The sequence below is a fragment of the Diceros bicornis genome, chromosome 29 (genome assembly GCF_020826845.1).
Source record: "Diceros bicornis minor isolate mBicDic1 chromosome 29, mDicBic1.mat.cur, whole genome shotgun sequence".
Classification (NCBI taxonomy): Eukaryota; Metazoa; Chordata; class Mammalia; order Perissodactyla; family Rhinocerotidae; genus Diceros; species Diceros bicornis.
In genome coordinates, this window is record NC_080768.1 from 14783385 (window position 1) to 14803956 (window position 20572).

General features: G+C 42.0%; 1 protein-coding gene across 4 annotated transcripts in view; it reads left to right on the top strand.

Moving 5' to 3' along the window:
• The window catches only part of TENM3 (teneurin transmembrane protein 3), a 598785-nt gene extending 579912 nt beyond the window's left edge, over positions 1 to 18873 (top strand). For all 4 annotated transcript variants that reach the window (XM_058524938.1, XM_058524939.1, XM_058524940.1 and 1 more), the window contains 4 exons: positions 6268 to 6564; positions 9401 to 11012; positions 13695 to 13825; positions 16166 to 18873. In XM_058524938.1, the coding sequence (XP_058380921.1) occupies positions 6268 to 6564; positions 9401 to 11012; positions 13695 to 13825; positions 16166 to 16921 (2796 nt within the window). In that variant the 3' untranslated portion in view covers positions 16922 to 18873. The remainder of the gene's footprint in view (positions 1 to 6267; positions 6565 to 9400; positions 11013 to 13694; positions 13826 to 16165) is intronic.
• Positions 18874 to 20572: the final 1699 nt, after the last annotated feature.

Genomic DNA, 20572 nt, shown 5'->3' on the forward strand with positions numbered 1-20572 from the left:
TGATTCCTTCTTTCTGTTAGTAAACAGATTTTAGTTTATCAGATAAATGTAGATAACTATTCCTAATGTGACTTCCCTTGCCATTTAAAAAAAATTACTTAAAGTCAAGGAAAGAGACCAAAACATGGAGCATACCATGAATGTCCTTTTTTCTGCACCAAGAATGGTTAAATTATTATTGTAACAAACCAACATTATTTACCTGGATAATTCTTCAGGGTAAGAAACAGCCACTACATATTGTCTCCGGCTACTCCCAAGAAATAGAAATGAAGAAAAAAGAATCAGTGCATCAAATACCTACTGTATCCAACTTATGGGTTAGATTCTGATTCCACTTCAATTGCAAGACAGGTGTTTGGGACTGTGAATACATGGTCTTCTGAAACCAATGCTGTTATGCTCCCATCTTACCATATCCCAGGCTGTGGGAGCCTGGATGGCCCAGCTCCAGAGCACCTGGAGCAGGAGTTCTGGCCAGCAGGAGCTTGGGGAGGCTGGAGGTGGGTTACGTCAGTGAGAGGAGTGAGAAGAAAAAGCAGTAGAGCACTAGAGGAGAAAACAAGATTAGGGTTGAAGTAATGGGCAGGAAAACAAGTTTCAGACTTGTTTCAGGTCACTTGCATAGGGTCTCGGTCTGTTGCCAGAGTCAACTCCAGCTCCTGCCCTTTCTTCGACTGAACTGGAGAGTCGGTAGCTGCCTGCATCCCTGTCTGCTGCCACCACTTCATGGTGGTGCTGCCTTGGGCCCCTGCTGCCTTGGACCATTGCAAACTGGAAGCTAGTTCACAGGCCGTATCTCATTCAACTGCCCCTACAGCAGGCATAACGCACATGTTCACACATACACACAGAGTCACACCTATTCTCAGACACAGATCTTCATCAAAAGACATGAAGATTCTGCTCACGTTTGTGCTCCTCATTCTGCACACCAAAGGAGACACAGCACCGAACTAGAATTCAAAAAATATGGGTTCTAGATCAGGCTCGACATTTTACTAATAATAAACCTTATGGGAAAATCATAACACCTCTAAACCTCATTTTACTTATCTATATCATGTATCCATATTATGATATCAATAGATAATATCATAACATTTTGCCATTATAAGATAGACATGATATATATACACACACACATATATACAGCTATATTATGGATAAATAAAATTTACCCTATCCTACCTCTGTTTCACACAATTGTTACAGAATCAAATGGGACAGTGTGAAAGTACTTTGAAAATAAAACGCATGATTACATATTCCCTAACCCTAACCCAGAGAATCTCAACCACAAACGCAAACGTTGGGTATTTATACCCACACAACAGGTAGGTAGGAAAGAGCTGTTTAGCTCGCTGGATACGAAAACATCGGTACAAAGGAGAAGAGAATGGGAAATATTTTGCCCAGAAAGTGACCACATAACATGTTGCCCGCTCTTCTTTGAGACAAGCTATGTCTAAGTGAATCCTTTTTTCTTTGTTACACTGCTTTTCTAGACATCAAAAGAAATTAGGAGGAAAAGAGGGGAAATCCAATCTTAAGTCTCTGGTCCTCTACCTGATTCTAAATGAAGAAAATACCTCACTCTGGGGAGGAAGAAACTAGTGGCACTAATGCCTATAGGTGTTAGTTTCTTTCTAAATAGCAGAACCACAATGCCTCAGCAAGACATTTCAGAAAATATACTATTTAAAATGGCCTGCTCAGTCCCACTGAAAGGAGATTTCCAGCTGATAGGTGTGATTGCTCTCACAGAGACAATGCCAAGATCACAAGGGAGGGTTTCTTACTTTCAAGATAAGACTGGATGAGCCAGTGCTGACTGCTAATTTCATTCCTCTGTGGATCCTCAGAGAGAAATCCTAGGGAGAAAGCGATAATATGAAAATCTGGTTTAAGGACTGGACCTGGAGTCTGCCAAAATAGGGGAGAAAGGAGAAAGGAGGAAGACCTGAGGCCACCCTGGCGATCAGAATCAGCCTGAAAGGCCACCCATTTCTATCCCACTCTTTTCTGAGACAGAGAGCACCTCCTCTCTTAGCTTTCATTATTTCCTAGCAGGAAGTTCTTTTCATTCTTAAGTTATTGACCTAAATTTAGCTGTGTGCCTGACACAGGGTGGACACTCAAGTGTTCATTCAATGAATAAAAGAATGAGAAAAAGCCCACCTTATAATATGGATTATTTCATTGCATCTAGAGCTTCCTGAGAGAGAAGCTATATGAATAGCACATCCTTGCAAATCTTTGACTGTTATAAACAAACTTAACACTAGATAGAATAGATTACATATTAATAGAATAGAATAGTAATAGAATACTAGATATAGTAGCTTAAAAATTTTTTTTAAAGCAAAGAGTAGAAAAGGAAAATTTGTATAAGAAACTAGCAACATGAAAAGCATTTTCTGTGAAACAATGCTTAAGGGAAAGGGGCGGGTACAGTAGGAAATAAGCAAATGAAATGGTGATAGTGATGTGGGAAAGCAGAGCAGAAAAAAGATGAGAGGATTCTTTAGCTCCTTTGTTTGTAGCTACATTTTTTTAAAGGTGCAAGCATGATAGTTGCTTGTCTTTGTCTTATAATATTTGGTAAATATTCCTAATTTTTATCAGGGTTGGACTTTGGAACCAGCCTTTAATCAGGTACAAAAAATTATGATGGCATTCTAATATTAAAATTCATCTTCTAAACTTGCCCAGAATTCAGCTGCTTAAAAGGAAAAAATTTAGTGAATCATTTTAAAAAGAATTTCTCAAAATTTGAAAGCCAAGAGCATGTTGAAAGGCATACATAAATATGATGGCACATTTAAGTCTTATCACGCCAGGCACGTTTGTGTGATGTCCTGTTCTCACTTTAATCTGAGTGGCACAGCCTGGAGAAGGACTGCACAGTGCAGTCAGCTCTTGCTGCCATGTGGAGAGACACAAAACACTCTGCAGCCCGTTGATGTTCTAACAGGGACACGAGGGAGTCGTGATACTGTCACCAAGTGTACTGGGTGATGAGCCAGCCCTTCCTCATGTCCCTCCGTAACATTCCAGATAGATGAATATAATCCAACTGTGCTTTATGCCTTAGTTTTTCAAGCATTCCAGAGGGAAAATGATAACTACTCCCCCAATATCAAAGGGATGTTGTGATTAATGACAGTCATGCTGGACATGGTCTTTGAAAATAGGGATTTTCCATGCTTACTTAAAAGAAATGCTGTACATCACAGAGGAATTCATGGTGATCTCTTATCCAGACACAACATTTGGAGTCATTTTTATATAGCTGGAGGTATAGTAATGATCTGATACGAGGTTTTTCATCTTGGATGAACTATTCAACTTGACTTGATATTTTTTGTATTAAAAATATTTATTAAAAGGCCATGGGGGCATGGAACAATGCTGGTGCTTTATGATTGTCAAAAAAAAAAAGGTTGCAAAGTTGCCATGATTTCATAAAGGAGTAGTTAAGAGGGACTATGTTCTAGAATGGAAATGTCCCGGGACTTCTGCACTTTGTTTATGATACCCAAAGGAGAAAGTCTGGGCACGTTGGGGAGGGATAGAAAAAACAAAAGATCTGCTAGTACTTCTTGAAATTTTACATACTGAATAACAGTGGCTGGTGTCTGGAAACAGTAAGAATGGTTAAAACCTTGGCTTGTGTTGGGAATGTGGGAGAAAACACAACCACATTCTAATTCTTTCCTCATTACTGCAGTTTGAGGACACAAGAAATGCATTGCATACAATATTTGTCGGATAAAAAGAAAAATTTAAACTTCTATCCAGATGTTTGGTCTCACACTGCTTCTAGATGTTTCCATATGGTGACATGTTTGGCATGGCGGCTCACACAGTAGCAACAGTAATGACACCATTTGCTTTTCACCTGGGTGCTTTGGAGTTGTGTAGCCATACTCACAAACCAAAGAAACAAGTCAGAAGCCTAGTACAGGGTGCAGGCAGGGGTTCTAGACCTGTCTTTTTGTCCTTCAGGAACCAAGCAATCATACCAGATCTGCAGCCAAGATTTCTTATGCTCTAACCAGAGGAAATATTGCAAAGATTAAGGAGGCAATAAAGAATTGAGATACAAATGATAATGAGTGCAAACAGATGGGGCAATACCATGGGCCACATAGCCCACGGAAACCACACAGTCCGTCTTGCATGGCTACTCGCAGCCTGGAATACCAAAGGAAGGAAAAAAGAGGGCAACCCTAAACAGTCAGGTTTTATTTTCTTTTAAATCACAATCTGAGAAACACAAGAGCCCTAGTAAACCATTTAAATTGTGCTAAACCCCTTCTTAAGGCATCAAAAATTCTGTGCAAATACAGGCTGAAGAGCTGGACTCTGCCAGTTCAGTACTGAGTTAATTTGATAGCAGATCAAAGCTTTCTACAGACTTTAAAATAAATCTAGATTTGTAACATTAGCTAGGAGCTTCTTTCCAAGGTACACAAAGCATTCTGCAAACCTAAACTCATAAAGTTTCACAAAATCCACATAAGGCAGGGAGCAGCTAATACGCAGACATTGCCTCTTGGGCAAACGGAAGCCCAGGGAGCCTTCAGCTGGCCAGGCAGAATCTATCCAGTCGCTGAAAGACAAAGCCTTAGAGGCCCCATCCCACCTGTTTATTCACAGGCGGACAGAACAGATTCAGAGGGGTTAAAAGCCCAAAGTCAGGCTGCCTCTAGGTATGCAGAGCAGGCTTTTGACTCCTGGGTTCCTCCTCCCGGCACGGCACGCACGTGTGCACACATACACACACACAAACACACACCAATACATACCAATATCTGCTATAGCAGTTCAGTAGGTTTTTTTTCCCCCCACATCAGCTGCATCTGAACTGATAGAATATAAAAATTAAGATCTCCTAACTTCTATCCAGGGCTCTGCTTTCTCGTTTTCTATGAATCCTCTCTGCGGGTGCTTTCCCCCAAAATCACTTTGCCTGTAAGGCTTGAACTTCCTTTTAGCTTGTATCTTCCACTTTCCATGGTCTTCACAATACTCCCCTTGAACAGCTAATTGGAAAAGTTTAAGCTTAAGGAGTACTTTTTTCATGGGAGTTGTTTAATGTCAATGATAAAATGCACAAATTAGTTTTATCCCAGATTTTACATAAATATACATGTATATTATATATGTACCTACACATATATTGACATATATATGGGTGTGTGTGTGTGTGTGTAACTGATCAACTGGGGCTTTCCATTTTGAAGGTTCTAGCTAGGACATGGTCATGTAAAATTAAGATTTTCCCGTTTAATTTTTAACAATCCAAATAGTTAACGAGCATTTTGGTATGTAGAAGCCACCATCGCCACAAAGGGGCTATAGGAGACCAAAGATTGGATAGGCCCTGGTCTCGCTCTTGGGGGTTCCCAGTCTGCAGACACTGTAGACCGTTTGTGAAGCAGAATTTAACCAAGGCCACATTTCCGCTGCTGTAACAAATGCCAGCTTGTGTATGCCCTGGATCTCAGACAGTCACAGCCAAATGTAGTCCCAGATTCTGGACATGGCACAGAGCCACACAGAGACCCGATGAGAAACAACATGGGGCTCGATTTGTAAATTAAGCACAATAGTCAGACCATGTAGATGTGGGAGTAAAGGATCTGAAGTCCCTGCCAGTTAACCAGATGTTATCAAAGAAAAAGGCATTCTAAAAAATTGTGACATTTGAGCATTTGGCCGAAAGCAATGATCGTATTTGTAACCTCCTGCTATTTAAGCTCATTAATAATTTACAGTAATGTGGGTTCCAACTTCTACTTAACTGCTCTTCAAAGGGATCGAGTCACATTTACCCCTGTTTTATTTAATGTAGCCATGATTAATCTACTAAGCAATTATTTTCCAGTGTGTTATGGGGGGGAGGAGCTTTGAGTAATTTACAGAGATGTCATGTCTACCACCTTCCTATCTTCTGAACAAAGTTTAAAGCAAATACATTTTGGTATTTTTCTTATCAGTTGCTTAAGTTTACCAAATTTAATTGAAAAGGTTTCGAACAAATGCCAGGCTGTCTTTCTGCTTAATGAAACCTTTTAAAAGAGCAGTTAATCTACTGCCTTGCACTTGGTACCCAAGAAGTTGCTAAATTAATTTACTGACAAAGAGAATCAATCGTCATGAATGGTGTTTAAACAACAGTGGGGACTCGGAAGAGGAATAAGGGACTGCGACTGGAATCGCATGATTTATTTTATCATCTTGTGTGTGCTGTAACAGGTTAATGGCAGAAACCTCCTTTCTGTTGACTTCGATCGAACCACCAAGACAGAAAAGATCTATGACGACCACCGTAAATTTCTACTGAGGATCGCCTACGACATGTCAGGGCACCCAACGCTCTGGCTGCCAAGTAGCAAGCTGATGGCCGTCAATGTCACCTACTCATCCACAGGTCAAATTGCCAGCATCCAGCGAGGAGCTACCAGTGAGAAAGTAGACTATGACGGCCAGGGCAGGATCGTCTCTCGGGTCTTTGCTGATGGCAAAACCTGGAGTTATACATACTTGGAAAAGGTATGCCTGCACACTAAGCGTAAAAATCGGGAAGCAACGATTGGTATGTTTCAGCAATTACCCAGAGCGCTACAAGGGAAAATACCAGGGCATGTGACTGAGTTCCGTTTGTTACCCTAAGTATCGATATGTCAGTCACACTGGTACAGCAATGATGAATTTCTGCATTAGCGAAGTAGTTTCTCCTTAGTTAAGTTCTGCTATCTGAGACCCTTTTAAGTGATTTATGCTGCAAACAAACAGGCAATAACACTGTCCACCTGCGAGGCTTATACGTCAACAACATTCACAAATTAGACCTTGAGCATCTAAGTCATTTGTAAATAATCTCCGTGCTAGCTCTTTCATTTAAGAAAGAGCCTTACATTTGCACGGTGAAAGCTGTCAGTTTTGTGTTGTCGCTGGCCGAGCTTCCACATAACCGTAAAAAGCATGTAGATCCTATTTATGCATTATTAACCAAAAGAGGCTATTTTTCAGAAAGCCACATTTCAGGTACTCTGTGGCATCTGTCCTTTCTTCTGCATATTAAAGGTAAGCACCCTGGCTTAGGCTTTCCCCATTCTGAAGAACTGTGCACAGTACCAACAAAAGACTTACAGTTACACACATATAAAATCCTAAGTCATAGGATGTGAGGTTTGGGGTAGTAACTGGGGTCAGGAGGTTTGAAAGTACTACAAAAAAAGGGAAAGGACTGTCTCCTGTAATTCCTTTCTTAAGAAATATAATCCACGGGCCGGCCCCATGGCACAGCGGTTAAGTTCAGCATGCTCCACTTCAGCGGCCCAGGTTCGCACGTTCAAATGCCGGGCGTGGACCTACACCACTCGTCAGCCATGCTGTGGCTGCGACCCAATTGCAAAATAGAGGAAGATTGGCATAGATGTTAGCTCAGGGTGAATCTTCCTCAGCAAAAACAAAAGAAGTATAATCCACCAAAGAGCATATTCATGAAATGTTTCATTTGCCTCTGAGACAAATGTTAGCACTAGAAAATGATTCAGTTTTGAGTTCTGATACCTCTCAAACCTCAGCGCATCCACCACCAGTCACACAGCAGCCTAAGTTACAAACTCAACTCTTAACAGTTACTGCCTCCATCCTTACACACATTACACAGAATAACTTAGGTCATCCAGAAACTCTTATGTCATCCAGAAACTCACGTCCTCATCCTTGTGCTCACAATCACACAATGTTGTTCACCAGAGATGCTCCATGCAGCTCCTCATTCTAAACCTAATCCCCCACACTTGGGTCATCCCATCTAGTTCTAGATGGCCTATACCCAGACCACTCTTCCTGAGAACCAGTTTCAGGTTCAACGTTCACCATAGGATGCCACCTATCTTAAGGCAGCCTCCCAACTGTGGAATGTTTCCCACTAGGACCCCACTTGTCAGTCTCTCCTCTTGCAAACCCACTTATCTGCTCTCCTTAGAGGAGACTCACCCCTGAGACTACAGACTATGCCTGTTAGATGACAGTTCCCTCTATACTAACCACCCCACTCTACAGTTAGTCATTCAATTGGTTATTTGTTGAGAGACCAGAGTAAGCCCCCTACACACCTTCCTGGGAACAAATCCTGACACCTGGAAAATATTTCACCCTCCACCCCAACAAGCCTCAAGACAAGTTCTCCCTGAAGAAACTGGGAGTGGATCACTACTTCATTCTGGAACATTCTTCCCAATTTAAATTAAGTACATTACAGAGATGAGGACAGAAATATAAATATCCAGACCCCAAAAAATTGATAGTAGTGATCACAATGTGACTGAAATTGTTTACAGGGAGCCAAAGAGCATGTCATTGATAAGAGCCACCATCACAAAATGATACCAGCACCATTTGGTCTAACAGGGTTTAGAGGAAGCTTCCTCAAAAATTTCCCATGCTCTGTATTACTATTGAGCTTTACTTAAGCCACCTCAGGGTTGACCTTCTCTTGGGTCGGCCTGATAAATTAATGTCTTTTGTCTTTCTGCAATTACTTGCAAAATAAGCAGAGTTTATTTTTACTTACATATTTATTCACTTCATAATTTAGCACCAATGCGGTATGTAGCCCAGAAACCGTTCTTACAGCACCTGAGGTACAAATCAGATTTGGTACTAACAAAAGGAAATATCAAAATGTAGATTTTATTGTCATTTCAGATGCCACGTAAGAATTTGCAAAAAAAAAAAAAAAAAAAAATCCTAGATCCATTTTCCTAATAAGGGTATTTATGGCCCTCATTCACCAAGTGATTAATTCAGCAGTATTTGCAGACGTTGATGCTTTATGTGCACATTATGCATTTTGGGCTAATTTTATGTCTCTTCTTCATAAAGTAATATTTTGAATGCTTTGCTCCTCCCCCAAATGCATTGGAAATTAAAACACGATTGGAGTGGCTCTTCAATCAAATGAGGGGGAAAAGCCACCTTACTAAACAATTGCTAATTACGGAGAGGATTGCATTTCCCATATGCTGTTACCTCCTTGAAATATTGTCTTTAAAGCAGCTTTGCCCATGCTGGTATTATGACTTATCCAAATCCGTTGACAATCTGCTGCTTGGCTGTGAATGCCTGGAAAGAGAATGGTACAGTCCTGACAAGTAGCACATTATGAATCTGGAGCCACTCACTGCAGAGCCCTCACAATTAGGCATCCAAGCAAATTAGGCAGGGGATTGTTAGCAACATGTAAGGTCAAGGAAAACTCAATTAAAATGAACATCATTTTCCCAAGTGAAATGTTTCTGGGTATTTGTGGTCACTAAATCTGCTTTTGCTTCCCCCATTCACAAATATTGGAGAACAATATGTTTTCTCTTTGCAGTCCATGGTTCTTCTGCTTCATAGCCAGCGGCAATATATCTTTGAATACGATATGTGGGACCGGCTGTCCGCCATCACCATGCCCAGTGTTGCTCGCCACACAATGCAGACCATCCGATCCGTTGGCTACTACCGCAATATATACAACCCCCCAGAAAGCAACGCCTCTGTCATCACGGACTACAATGAGGAAGGGCTGCTTCTGCAAACGGCTTTCTTGGGTACAAGTCGGAGGGTCTTATTCAAGTATAGAGGGCAGACCAGGCTCTCAGAAATTTTATATGATAGCACAAGAGTCAGTTTTACTTATGATGAAACAGCGGGAGTCCTAAAAACAGTAAACCTCCAGAGTGATGGTTTTATTTGCACCATTAGATACAGGCAAATTGGCCCCCTGATTGACAGACAGATTTTCCGCTTTAGTGAAGATGGGATGGTAAATGCGAGATTTGACTATAGCTATGACAACAGCTTTCGAGTGACCAGCATGCAGGGCGTCATCAATGAAACTCCACTGCCCATTGATCTCTATCAGTTTGATGACATTTCTGGCAAAGTCGAGCAGTTTGGAAAATTTGGAGTTATATATTATGATATTAACCAGATCATTTCCACAGCCGTAATGACGTATACGAAGCACTTTGATGCTCACGGCCGCATCAAGGAAATTCAATATGAGATATTCAGGTCACTCATGTACTGGATTACAATTCAATATGATAACATGGGTCGGGTAACCAAGAGAGAGATTAAAATAGGGCCCTTTGCCAACACTACCAAATATGCTTATGAATACGATGTTGATGGACAGCTCCAAACAGTTTATCTAAATGAAAAGATCATGTGGCGTTACAACTATGATCTGAATGGAAACCTCCATTTACTGAACCCAAGTAACAGTGCACGACTGACACCTCTTCGCTATGACCTGCGAGACAGAATAACGCGTCTGGGTGATGTTCAGTATCGGTTGGATGAAGATGGTTTCCTGCGTCAAAGAGGCACAGAGATCTTTGAGTATAGCTCCAAGGGGCTTCTAACACGGGTTTACAGCAAAGGCAGTGGCTGGACAGTGATCTACCGTTATGATGGCCTGGGAAGGCGTGTTTCTAGCAAAACCAGTCTGGGACAGCACCTTCAGTTTTTTTATGCTGACCTAACTTATCCCACTAGGATTACTCATGTTTACAACCATTCGAGTTCAGAAATCACGTCCCTCTATTATGATCTCCAAGGACATCTCTTTGCCATGGAAATCAGCAGTGGTGATGAATTCTACATTGCATCAGATAACACAGGGACACCACTGGCTGTTTTCAGTAGCAACGGGCTTATGCTAAAGCAGATTCAGTATACTGCATATGGTGAAATCTATTTTGACTCCAATATTGACTTTCAACTAGTAATTGGATTTCATGGTGGCTTGTATGACCCACTCACAAAATTAATCCACTTTGGAGAAAGAGATTATGACATTTTGGCAGGACGATGGACAACGCCTGACATAGAAATCTGGAAAAGAATTGGGAAAGACCCAGCTCCTTTTAACCTGTATATGTTTAGGAATAACAACCCTGCAAGCAAAATCCATGATGTGAAAGACTACATCACAGGTAAGCATATATTTTTTTTCCTTTCCAAGTAATGAATTACAAAATAACTAGAGTTGCTTTCTTCAACTTGACACTTTACTCATAGTTTGTTACTTCTTATTCTGCCTGCTAATGCTCAAGACCACAATTTTCTGAAATGACATGGAATCCAGTCACTTAAGGATAGGACATGACATGGGGGTGACAGAAAACATGATGAGCTTGCAGTCCCCAAATTGGAGTTCTAATCCCAACTCCCTTCCTACTAGTTGTTTGGCTTTCTAGACAAGTCACATAATTTTTTATGAGTCTTGTTTCCTTAACTGTGAAATGGGGATAACAATGCCTACCTTATGGTATAAAATACAATAGTATATGCAATTCTGCTTTCAATAGTAACTACTTCACAAGTGTGTAATAGTAACTACTTCACAAGTGTGTAATGTTGGTTTTTCTTTTATCCATGTGTAAAGTTCTGATGGGGGAATTGATGTGAAACACAACACAGGGTGACTGCCCATCTCATCCCTGGGAGGTGTTCCACTCCCTGTTCACAACTATCATCTCAGGACAATAATGGAACAATTTCTGCCATCAGTCGCTTAGCCAATGGAGCGTGTTTTTGTTCTCACCTCTGTCCTCTTATACAACTGTCCTCATGGCCATTTAGTGCAGTTCTTGCATGGTGGCACTACTAAGAGACATACTAATTATTCTGCCAATATGGGGTAATTTTCACCGTATTTAAGATCTTTCCAAGTTTAGTGCATGATCCAGTCTAAAACACTGCATCCTACTTCTGCTACCACAGAACCAGCATGTGAAACAGACAAGGTTCTTGCAAGTGTTACTCTAGTTCCCTTTAGTGAGCTGACTTCTTCCCTCATCCCCTACTCCAAGGATTCTGAATCCCTATGCTTCCCCCTTCCATTCCTGAATTACACTACCATAATTAACCACTCTGCCACATTTATGTTTCCTGGAGGAAGATTCTTTCCTGTTTTATTTTATTTTGGTTTGGTTTGGGTTTGTTTTGTTTTGGCTTGTGTTAGATGCTCCTTCAGGCTGTCTCTTTTCGTGCTCAATATTTGAGTCCTTCTCAGATGTCTATTTTCTCAGTTCTCGGTACAGCTCTCAGAATGCCCTGTTCATTTCACATCTGCCTCCTGCTTTTCCAGACTGCCTGAAGCTTTTCATCTCTCTCTTCCATGTGAGCCAGCTGAAAGTCCCTTCTTTCAGCATCCTGATTCAGCATCACCCTGATAGTATTCTCCTTCAGGGTTTTTCAGCACACATCTGCATTTAAGCCCCATTATTTAGGCAATGTTTGTAAATACTTAAGACCCTCTGATTTTCACTGTTACACAGACATTGTTCAAAGTAATAGAACCTTTGCTCCCAACACTCTACCATTCAGGAGAAATAATTTTCTCCAAAACATAAGACCCTCTGTAATTTTATATACACTGTCTCTCTCTCTCTCTCTCACACACACACACACACACACACACACACACACACACAATGTATCACTTTCTATCTGACGTGATGAACTTGGGGTTTTTCTCTCCCCACCATCACCCCCCCTCAATTTCTTAGGGAGCATACCACTGGTTTTATAGCCATATGATGCCTGGACAAAGGACCTGCCAGCCTGGTGATGAGGTGAGAGTTTGTGCCCTAGAGAAGGAAATAGGAAACAAGTAGCTCTCCATCATTCTGACAAGCAGTATACCACTGGTTATTTAAGAGGACTTGACAGGGGCGGACTGAAAGGCTGGAAAGCCCACAGCTCCTGAATTCATCCTCTCCTAGCAACATGGACTGCGGTGAATGCCGTAGCAGCATTTTCTGAAAAACATCAAAAGAGAGATGGAACAGCATAAAATATATTAGGTGAAATGCAATTTCAAATTTTCCAGCAATGTGCTTAATATGTAAAATCATCTACACCCAACCGTACTCATAAAGCTGCAAGCCTGCTGAGTAGTTCTGTAACATTATAACCTCCAGAATAGAATAAAAGCCTTATTCTGAGCTTAATGGCTTTTGGAGTCACATGGCAATATTTTAAAATACCTTTTTAAAGGTTTCCAGGTTCTCTCCCCAAAAAGTTTGTCTCCACCTGTGCACAGAGAGCCTTTGAAGTCATAGCTGATGGTTATCACAAGTTCTGTGCCCTTGGCCAGTTTTGCCAGCCTTCAGCATTTATCTTTGATTAAGAATCAACTGTTGATTTTAATACTCTCAAACTAGGGTTTTTATTAATAGAAAATTGGTTGTGGAACTCCGCATATCCTTGGGCAATCGCTTTTGAAAGCTAATAACACACAACTTCTATTTAAGACCAGTCTTGACTAACTACGAAACAAATTTCCCTTGTTTTTAACCACTATGTTTCTTTCATGCTGCTGTGCATTATTACCCTGTCTCATCCCCATTACTAGCACAGGATGACAGTTTATTGGTCTGTCTGTCTATTACTCTGCATTTTCTGTAGCCTTTGCCATAGTTCCGCGATTGAGGTTATTGTCTTCATGTCTCAAAATAGAGAGTAGGTTTTGAATTGTAGGATGAAGGCAAACATGTGCTCTTTTTCAGGTTCTTATTTGTGAATTTGGGGTTTTCTTGAAGGTAAGAATTTAAATTTATGAAAGCACAAAGTAACTCTAACACCTTTCATTTTGAACATTCTTCTCCTAGATGTTAACAGCTGGCTGGTGACATTTGGCTTCCATCTGCACAATGCTATTCCTGGATTCCCTGTTCCCAAATTTGATTTAACAGAGCCTTCCTACGAACTTGTGAAGAGTCAGCAGTGGGATGATATACTGGTAAGAAACAAAAAGCAAAACTATGAAAAGGTGATAAATGGCTTACTTGTGTCTTATTTACCCATATTTAATCCAGCTCCCTTTGTGAAAACTGTACCAAAGACAGTTTTTAATTTTTTTGACTCTTTTAGGGAAGAAAAACAACACTTCCCTTTGCATTTCTGTTCAGCGAACCAGGGGCCTGTTAGACAGACTTAAATCTGTTTTTAGTGATGTTAATAAAAACATAGACATTATCAAAAGGTAATAAAATGAAGAAGCTGATTTTTGAGTGCACAGTTTCTACAGAGAACCCTGTGAAGCACATTGATAGCCCTTGGGACCTGAAAGCAAAGACACCATAAACAGGAGGGCAGGGGATTCATAGTACAAATTAGCAGCCCACAAACAATGCCGCAAAGTTTAACTTTTAAAAAATATTAACAGGGGGCTGGCCCTGTGGTGTAGTGGTTAAGTGTGCACGCTCCGCTGCTTGCCGCCGGGGTTCGGATCCCAGCCGCACACCAATGCACCACTTGTCAAGCCATGCTGTGGCGGTGTCCCATATAAAGTGGAGGAAGATAGGCACAGATGTTAGCCCAGGGCCAGTCTTCCTCAGCAAAAAGAGGAGGATTGGCATAGATGTTAGCTCAGGGCTGATCTTCCTCTCACACACACACACACACACACAAATTTAAAAAATATTAACAGTGTTTCATGGGAAAAGAATAAAAATAAAACAAAAAGTCCTCTGGTAAGGCTCCACCTACAATTAGGTGTTTATGGAATTTTCCTGAAAATTACAGATCAGGAGACCTGTAACTGTTCTGAGAAATAAAAGAAAAAAAGAATGGAAAATTGCAAAGTCAAAGCCACCATTTCAGAAAATGGCATTTTTAATTCCCACCATTCAGAGATCAGAAAGAAATGCACAACAAAACACCAGAATTTCTAGCTTGAAGCAAGAATAATTAAAGATCAAGAACTTGGGTTACCCCATAATGATAAGAAGAGAATGCAGAGTTTCCTAGAAAGATTAATTTCCCCCCCTTGAGCAGTTTCCTATAATTTCCCTGAATACAAAGAGAAAAGGCAATCATGGCTAAAACATACACAGAGTGTACACAGTGCCAGTACCTCTGTTTTCTGGTACATGTTTCATTCTTAACATAAAAGCAATTCCTTTTTTCAGATGTCACCTTTACATTTAAAAAGCAAAACCCATCAAGTTTCCAGGGTCTGGGAGCCATTTTAACATTTCTAATTGCAACTATATCTACACTGATCAAGTGCCATGAAGACAGACTGAAGTTTCCTAATGCATTTGAACAAGCATGTCCTAATTGTGTATGACTTGCCAACATGTCTGAAAACACTTAAGTCTAACCGTACAAGTGGACTTGCCAACTTTTTTCCTAGGCAGCCTTTTAAACATGGCTCAGGTTCTCCGTCAAGAGACAGGCACCATGAGGACAGCTTAGGGAATGGCCAGCAAAGACATCGGAGGCTGCCTCTAGTGCAGAAAAACAAATGTTTCTTTCACTGCAGCAAATGAAACAGATGTTTCCATTTGGGAAACACTGGCCAGATGAACATCTGGGAGTATAAGAAATAGCTGAGTTAAAATGCCCCCAATTTAAAACATTTGCCAGCGTCGATGGTCCACTGTCCCTAAGTCTAGGAAAAATAAACGTTTCCCTAAAGTAATGAATACTCATCTCCAGCTGTCCCGCTGTGCGCTCATCTCTGTGCATTTCAGTCCTGCAGTTACACTGGCAAGACTCGGTTGAAAACTGTTCACCAGGAGAGAGGACAGAGTTTACCTGAATTAAAGCACAGGCATTTCAAAGCATATAAAGTGGGGCGCGCTGCTCCGCCCCAGAGCACCCCCAGCTTTCAAATCCTTCTCCGCGTTTGGTGCTTTCTCCTCAGCCTCCCATGGAGGAAGCTGCTGGGATGGAGGACCTGATAAACTGGGTTCCCCAAATGGGGCGGGGGTGGGAAAAGGGCATCTAGAAATGGAAAGAGAGAAGCTAAAAACATGAATATTTTGCGGGCGTTAGAAACTAAAAAGCTCTGAACTAATACATGATAGATTTACCTCTTTTGACGTTTCAAAACACGTTTGGATCAACTTGAGGGGAGGGGATCTTGAGTGCATTCCTCCACCCAGGGTCTTTTAAAGCCTTTTCATCTCTAAAGAGCCGCTTGAGGTTTTAATAAATGCCTTGGCGATCTCCACCCAAGCCCCCCTCTTTTTTTGGTCAGGAGTGGGAGCGCCGCCAGGAAGCCCAGCTCCCCGGCAACCCAGAGCTCCCGCTGTTCTCTAAACCGGCCCCCTGTTCTGTGTTCGCTTTGCAGCCCATTTTTGGCGTTCAGCAGCAAGTGGCGAGGCAGGCCAAGGCCTTCCTGTCCCTGGGGAAGATGGCCGAGGTGCAAGTGAGCCGGCGCAAGGGCGGCGGCGCGCAGTCGTGGCTGTGGTTCGCCACGGTCAAGTCGCTGATCGGCAAGGGCGTCATGCTGGCCGTCAGCCAGGGCCGCGTGCAGACCAACGTGCTCAACATCGCCAACGAGGACTGCATCAAGGTGGCGGCCGTGCTCAACAACGCCTTCTACCTGGAGAACCTGCACTTCACCATCGAGGGCAAGGACACGCACTACTTCATCAAGACCACCACGCCCGAGAGCGACCTGGGCACGCTGCGGCTGACCAGCGGCCGCAAGGCCCTGGAGAACGGCATCAACGTGACCGTGTCGCAGTCCACGACGGTGGTCAACGGCAGGACTCGCAGGTTCGCCGACGTGGAGATGCAGTTCGGCGCGCTGGCGCTGCACGTGCGCTACGGCATGACCTTGGACGAGGAGAAGGCGCGCATCCTGGAGCAGGCGCGGCAGCGCGCGCTCGCCCGGGCCTGGGCGCGCGAGCAGCAGCGCGTGCGCGACGGCGAGGAGGGCGCGCGCCTCTGGACGGAGGGCGAGAAGCGGCAGCTGCTGAGCGCCGGCAAGGTGCAGGGCTACGACGGGTACTACGTACTCTCGGTGGAGCAGTACCCCGAGCTGGCCGACAGCGCCAACAACATCCAGTTCCTGCGACAAAGCGAGATCGGCAAGAGGTAACCCCCCGGGCCCCGCGGCCGGCCGGGGAGCCAGACCCAGCCGGGGCGCTGCGCTTCTCGGGAGCCTGAACCCACCTCTGCTCAGATTGCTCTGTAGCACAATCCGAATGGGACTCTCCGGCACGGAAGAGCCTTCCGGCAGAACGGCACTGCTCTTAAGAGAAAAAATCCACAAAAACAGAAAACTTTTTTATGAATGACCTTAAAGGTGATCGGCTTTAAAGAATATGTTTACATATGCATATCGCTGCACTCAGTGGGACTGGAAGTATTAAAAGGAAAAATAAAGAAAGAAAGGGAAAAAAAGGCCTACGCATTTTGCTCTAGGCCGTGTGTTCCTTTGAGGCACTGTATTTAGAGTAAAAAGGCATCCAGTGTTTCCAAATATTCCCGAATTGTCGACCTTTGCTTACAAGAGGTAGTCTCTGCATAGGATGTGATCTATATCTCTGTTAATTTTAAAATGTGGGGCAAAATTACTGTTTATAGACAATCCAACCGCTGTCGCTGTGCTGCTTTGTAAACGGACGTTGGCACGAGTGACTTCTGCCACCGCCGGGATTTCATAACGGATTTTACAATGCTAACGTGGTTTGCCTTGGGGAAAAAACTGGCGAATAGAATCCTTGTCACTGATAAGCAAAGGAAACCCTGATTTTTTTGTAAATTATGTGAGACAAGTTGTTTATGGATTTTTATATGAATTACAATTTACTGTACATCAAATATTAGTCTCAGAGGAGTTAATTTATGTAAAGTGTTTAAAAAGTTTATACTTAAAAATAAAATGATAAAAACATGTGAACTGTGTGATTTTTTTAAAAGGATTGCACCTTTTGTTATCTGTTATAGCTGTACAGTATAAATTATTATATTGTAGAGATATAACGACTTATGCCTATAATGTCCAGAAGTGTTAATATTTTTGTATTAGGTTGAAGAAATGTGCAGCTTTCTATCACTAGATAGATAGATAGGACAGTGCAATCCGAAGTGTTGGCTTGTCAGAGAACTGCTCCTTTCTCTTCTGTTTCTCATCAAGCCAGTGCCCTCAACCATTATCGACTAAGAGGCACAGTGAAAAACTAAGGCTGGTGGAATGTAATGGAAGATATGAACAAAAAAACGGCAGGAGGGGTTCTCTGGCCTTCTCAGCCCTAAAAGTCGATGGGAAGTTGGTATAATTAACCACAGGGTTTTTACTGTTACCAGTCCTTGAGGCTCTATTTCATGATGAAGGTGAGAGACCACATCAGATGCCGGGAAACATTTGCCAGAAGGAAAGGATCTGATGTAGTCATGACCACAAACATGTGTCTTAAAATCTAGGGAAGATAGCAGAAACCAAGCAGTGGTGAGAGAGCCAGATGGAGAAGGTCAAGGTCACTCTGCCAGTCTTGGGTTTGGACCCTCAGGTCACCAAGAGGGACAAAAAGGGAGACAAAAACTCCTGTAATGTAAGCCCACATGACCCAACCATCTTGGGAGCTGGTTTGACTGGCAGCCTCTGCTCTGTCTCGGGGAAGCCGGGGGTGGCAGATCCAGCTGGAAGTGAACTGACAGCCGTGCCCTCCTGCACGCGTGCGAGCGGGACCAGGCATAGCCGCCATCTGCGCCTCTGTGCCGGCTCAACTGCTCTTGCAGATCTCTTTCGTGAGCACTAAATTCAGCCACAAAAATATTTTTAGAAAATATTTCTCAGTTCATTGAGCTATAGTACACACTGTTTTCCTCTCTGTATAATGGTGATAAAATATAGCAAGTGAACATGTCGTAAATATAAAGGTTCAAGTGATGTATTGAAAATAATTTTCTAACTGCTTTGTATGTATCACATACTCTAAATTGCACAGTAGGCGTGTTTATTAAACAGATTGGCTGGGAAAGTTTCAAAATAGCTACTGAATTTACAGTCTCAGTGCTATTACTGTCTTTGTGTATTTGGTAGAACATACCGAAGTAATTAATCTTCTAATGAATGCTGATATTTTATTAGAATGAAAGCACAGATTAGCATTAATATTTTTTATCCTGGAATCCTTTGGCAAGTATTACGAAGCCCAAATTTAGAAAACTATGAGATTTCAAACCACATAAACATGGCTCTGTTTTACATTTTATTTTTTAACTGTTAGGTGTCTGCAGTTCTGTTCCACGGAGCTTCTGTCTTGAGCATGCTTGTAAGTACTTTTGGTTGAAATAGGCTCTGAGTCTAAATTCTCAGAAATGTTTCTGATGTATTGACCATGAAAAGCTTGTACCGCATCACAGAAATGAAATCATAACCTTATCCTCTTCTTGACACGGACTGGTCCTTTACACTGGCACCGATAACGAAGTTTTGGAATATCTCCTGGTGCTTATCTTAGATGAAGTCAAATCAACCCAATTAGTGTCTTGTTAGTAGGTATAATGAGCCTATTTCTTTCTAAAAAGACTTGTGATCTGGACATGCTTTTACAAGAAATAGTGACCTTGGGGAACATGTACACAAAAGACCTTTTTCTAAGAGTTGGGGTGGGGTGGGGGACTGTATAATGAAAAGAATTAGCTTACAAAAAAGAAATTGATATTCAAAGTATTTTAGGCAAAGCCAGTCAAAATGCTTTCATGATATTTTGAGATGTAAATTTTGTCTGATTTGTATTGTTCTTTTCATTTGCCTTCTTAACTTTATATGTGACCTGAATTTTCCATAACTTGATGACTATAGATTGCATCTAGGCATTCCAATAAAAGCCGACCCAATGTGTGTGTGTTTATATATTTTTTTAAATCTAGGGCTACCAGATTTATTGCTTTTGTGTTTTAGGGTGAAAGATGCAAATAGATAATTCATCTGCAACCCAGTTGGAAATATCTTTTATTTTATTTTGTTTTATTTATTTTGTGCCCACTAGCCAGACTGCCAGCTCAGCAGTGTGCACCTCACAGGGGACTCTCCCGTGTCCTACTTTAGAAAAACGTTAAATACGCCCCCATAAAGCCATACATTATCACTATAAAGAAGAATTTAAAAAAATACTGCCCATTACGACTGGAGAGCAGACCTTGTTCCTGTGATCCTGGCAATAGCTACTTAATTAAGACACTTGATTAGAATAATCAGGTTGGGCCTGATAGGTTCCCAGCCTCCTGGAGATGTCTAAATCTGCATGCAGACTGGCTGATTAGATGATGCTTAGGTCATCAATTCCAGGCTGGCACAGCGCTTTGATTTTAGCCTGAAAAGGCAGGCTTCGTCACACTTGCTTTGTGGTGACAACCTCAACTTGATAACATGTTGATCCAACAAAAATCAGGTCACTCCACTTGGCAAACTGGTCTATTTTTTTCTCCTTGAATTAGACTTTCACATCCTCAAACTGAGCAAATCCAGAAAAAACACATGTGAATTCCTACTTTTATTTACTGCACGGCTTTACTTAAAAGTCATGTCGGGACAGATGCAAAGAAAAACATCGTCAATAAGAATTGTATCATCTTAGAAAAGAGTTTTCTGGGCGTGGGATATGCTGCTGCTGCATCCTGTGAGATTTGCGTTCCTCTGTTGACATTCCTCACAGGTGACCTGATAGTTGCGTGTGGTTTTAAATGCTAGACCTGAACGTGAGTGCGACGCCTGACTCGAGGCACCTCGGACTCTGACAGC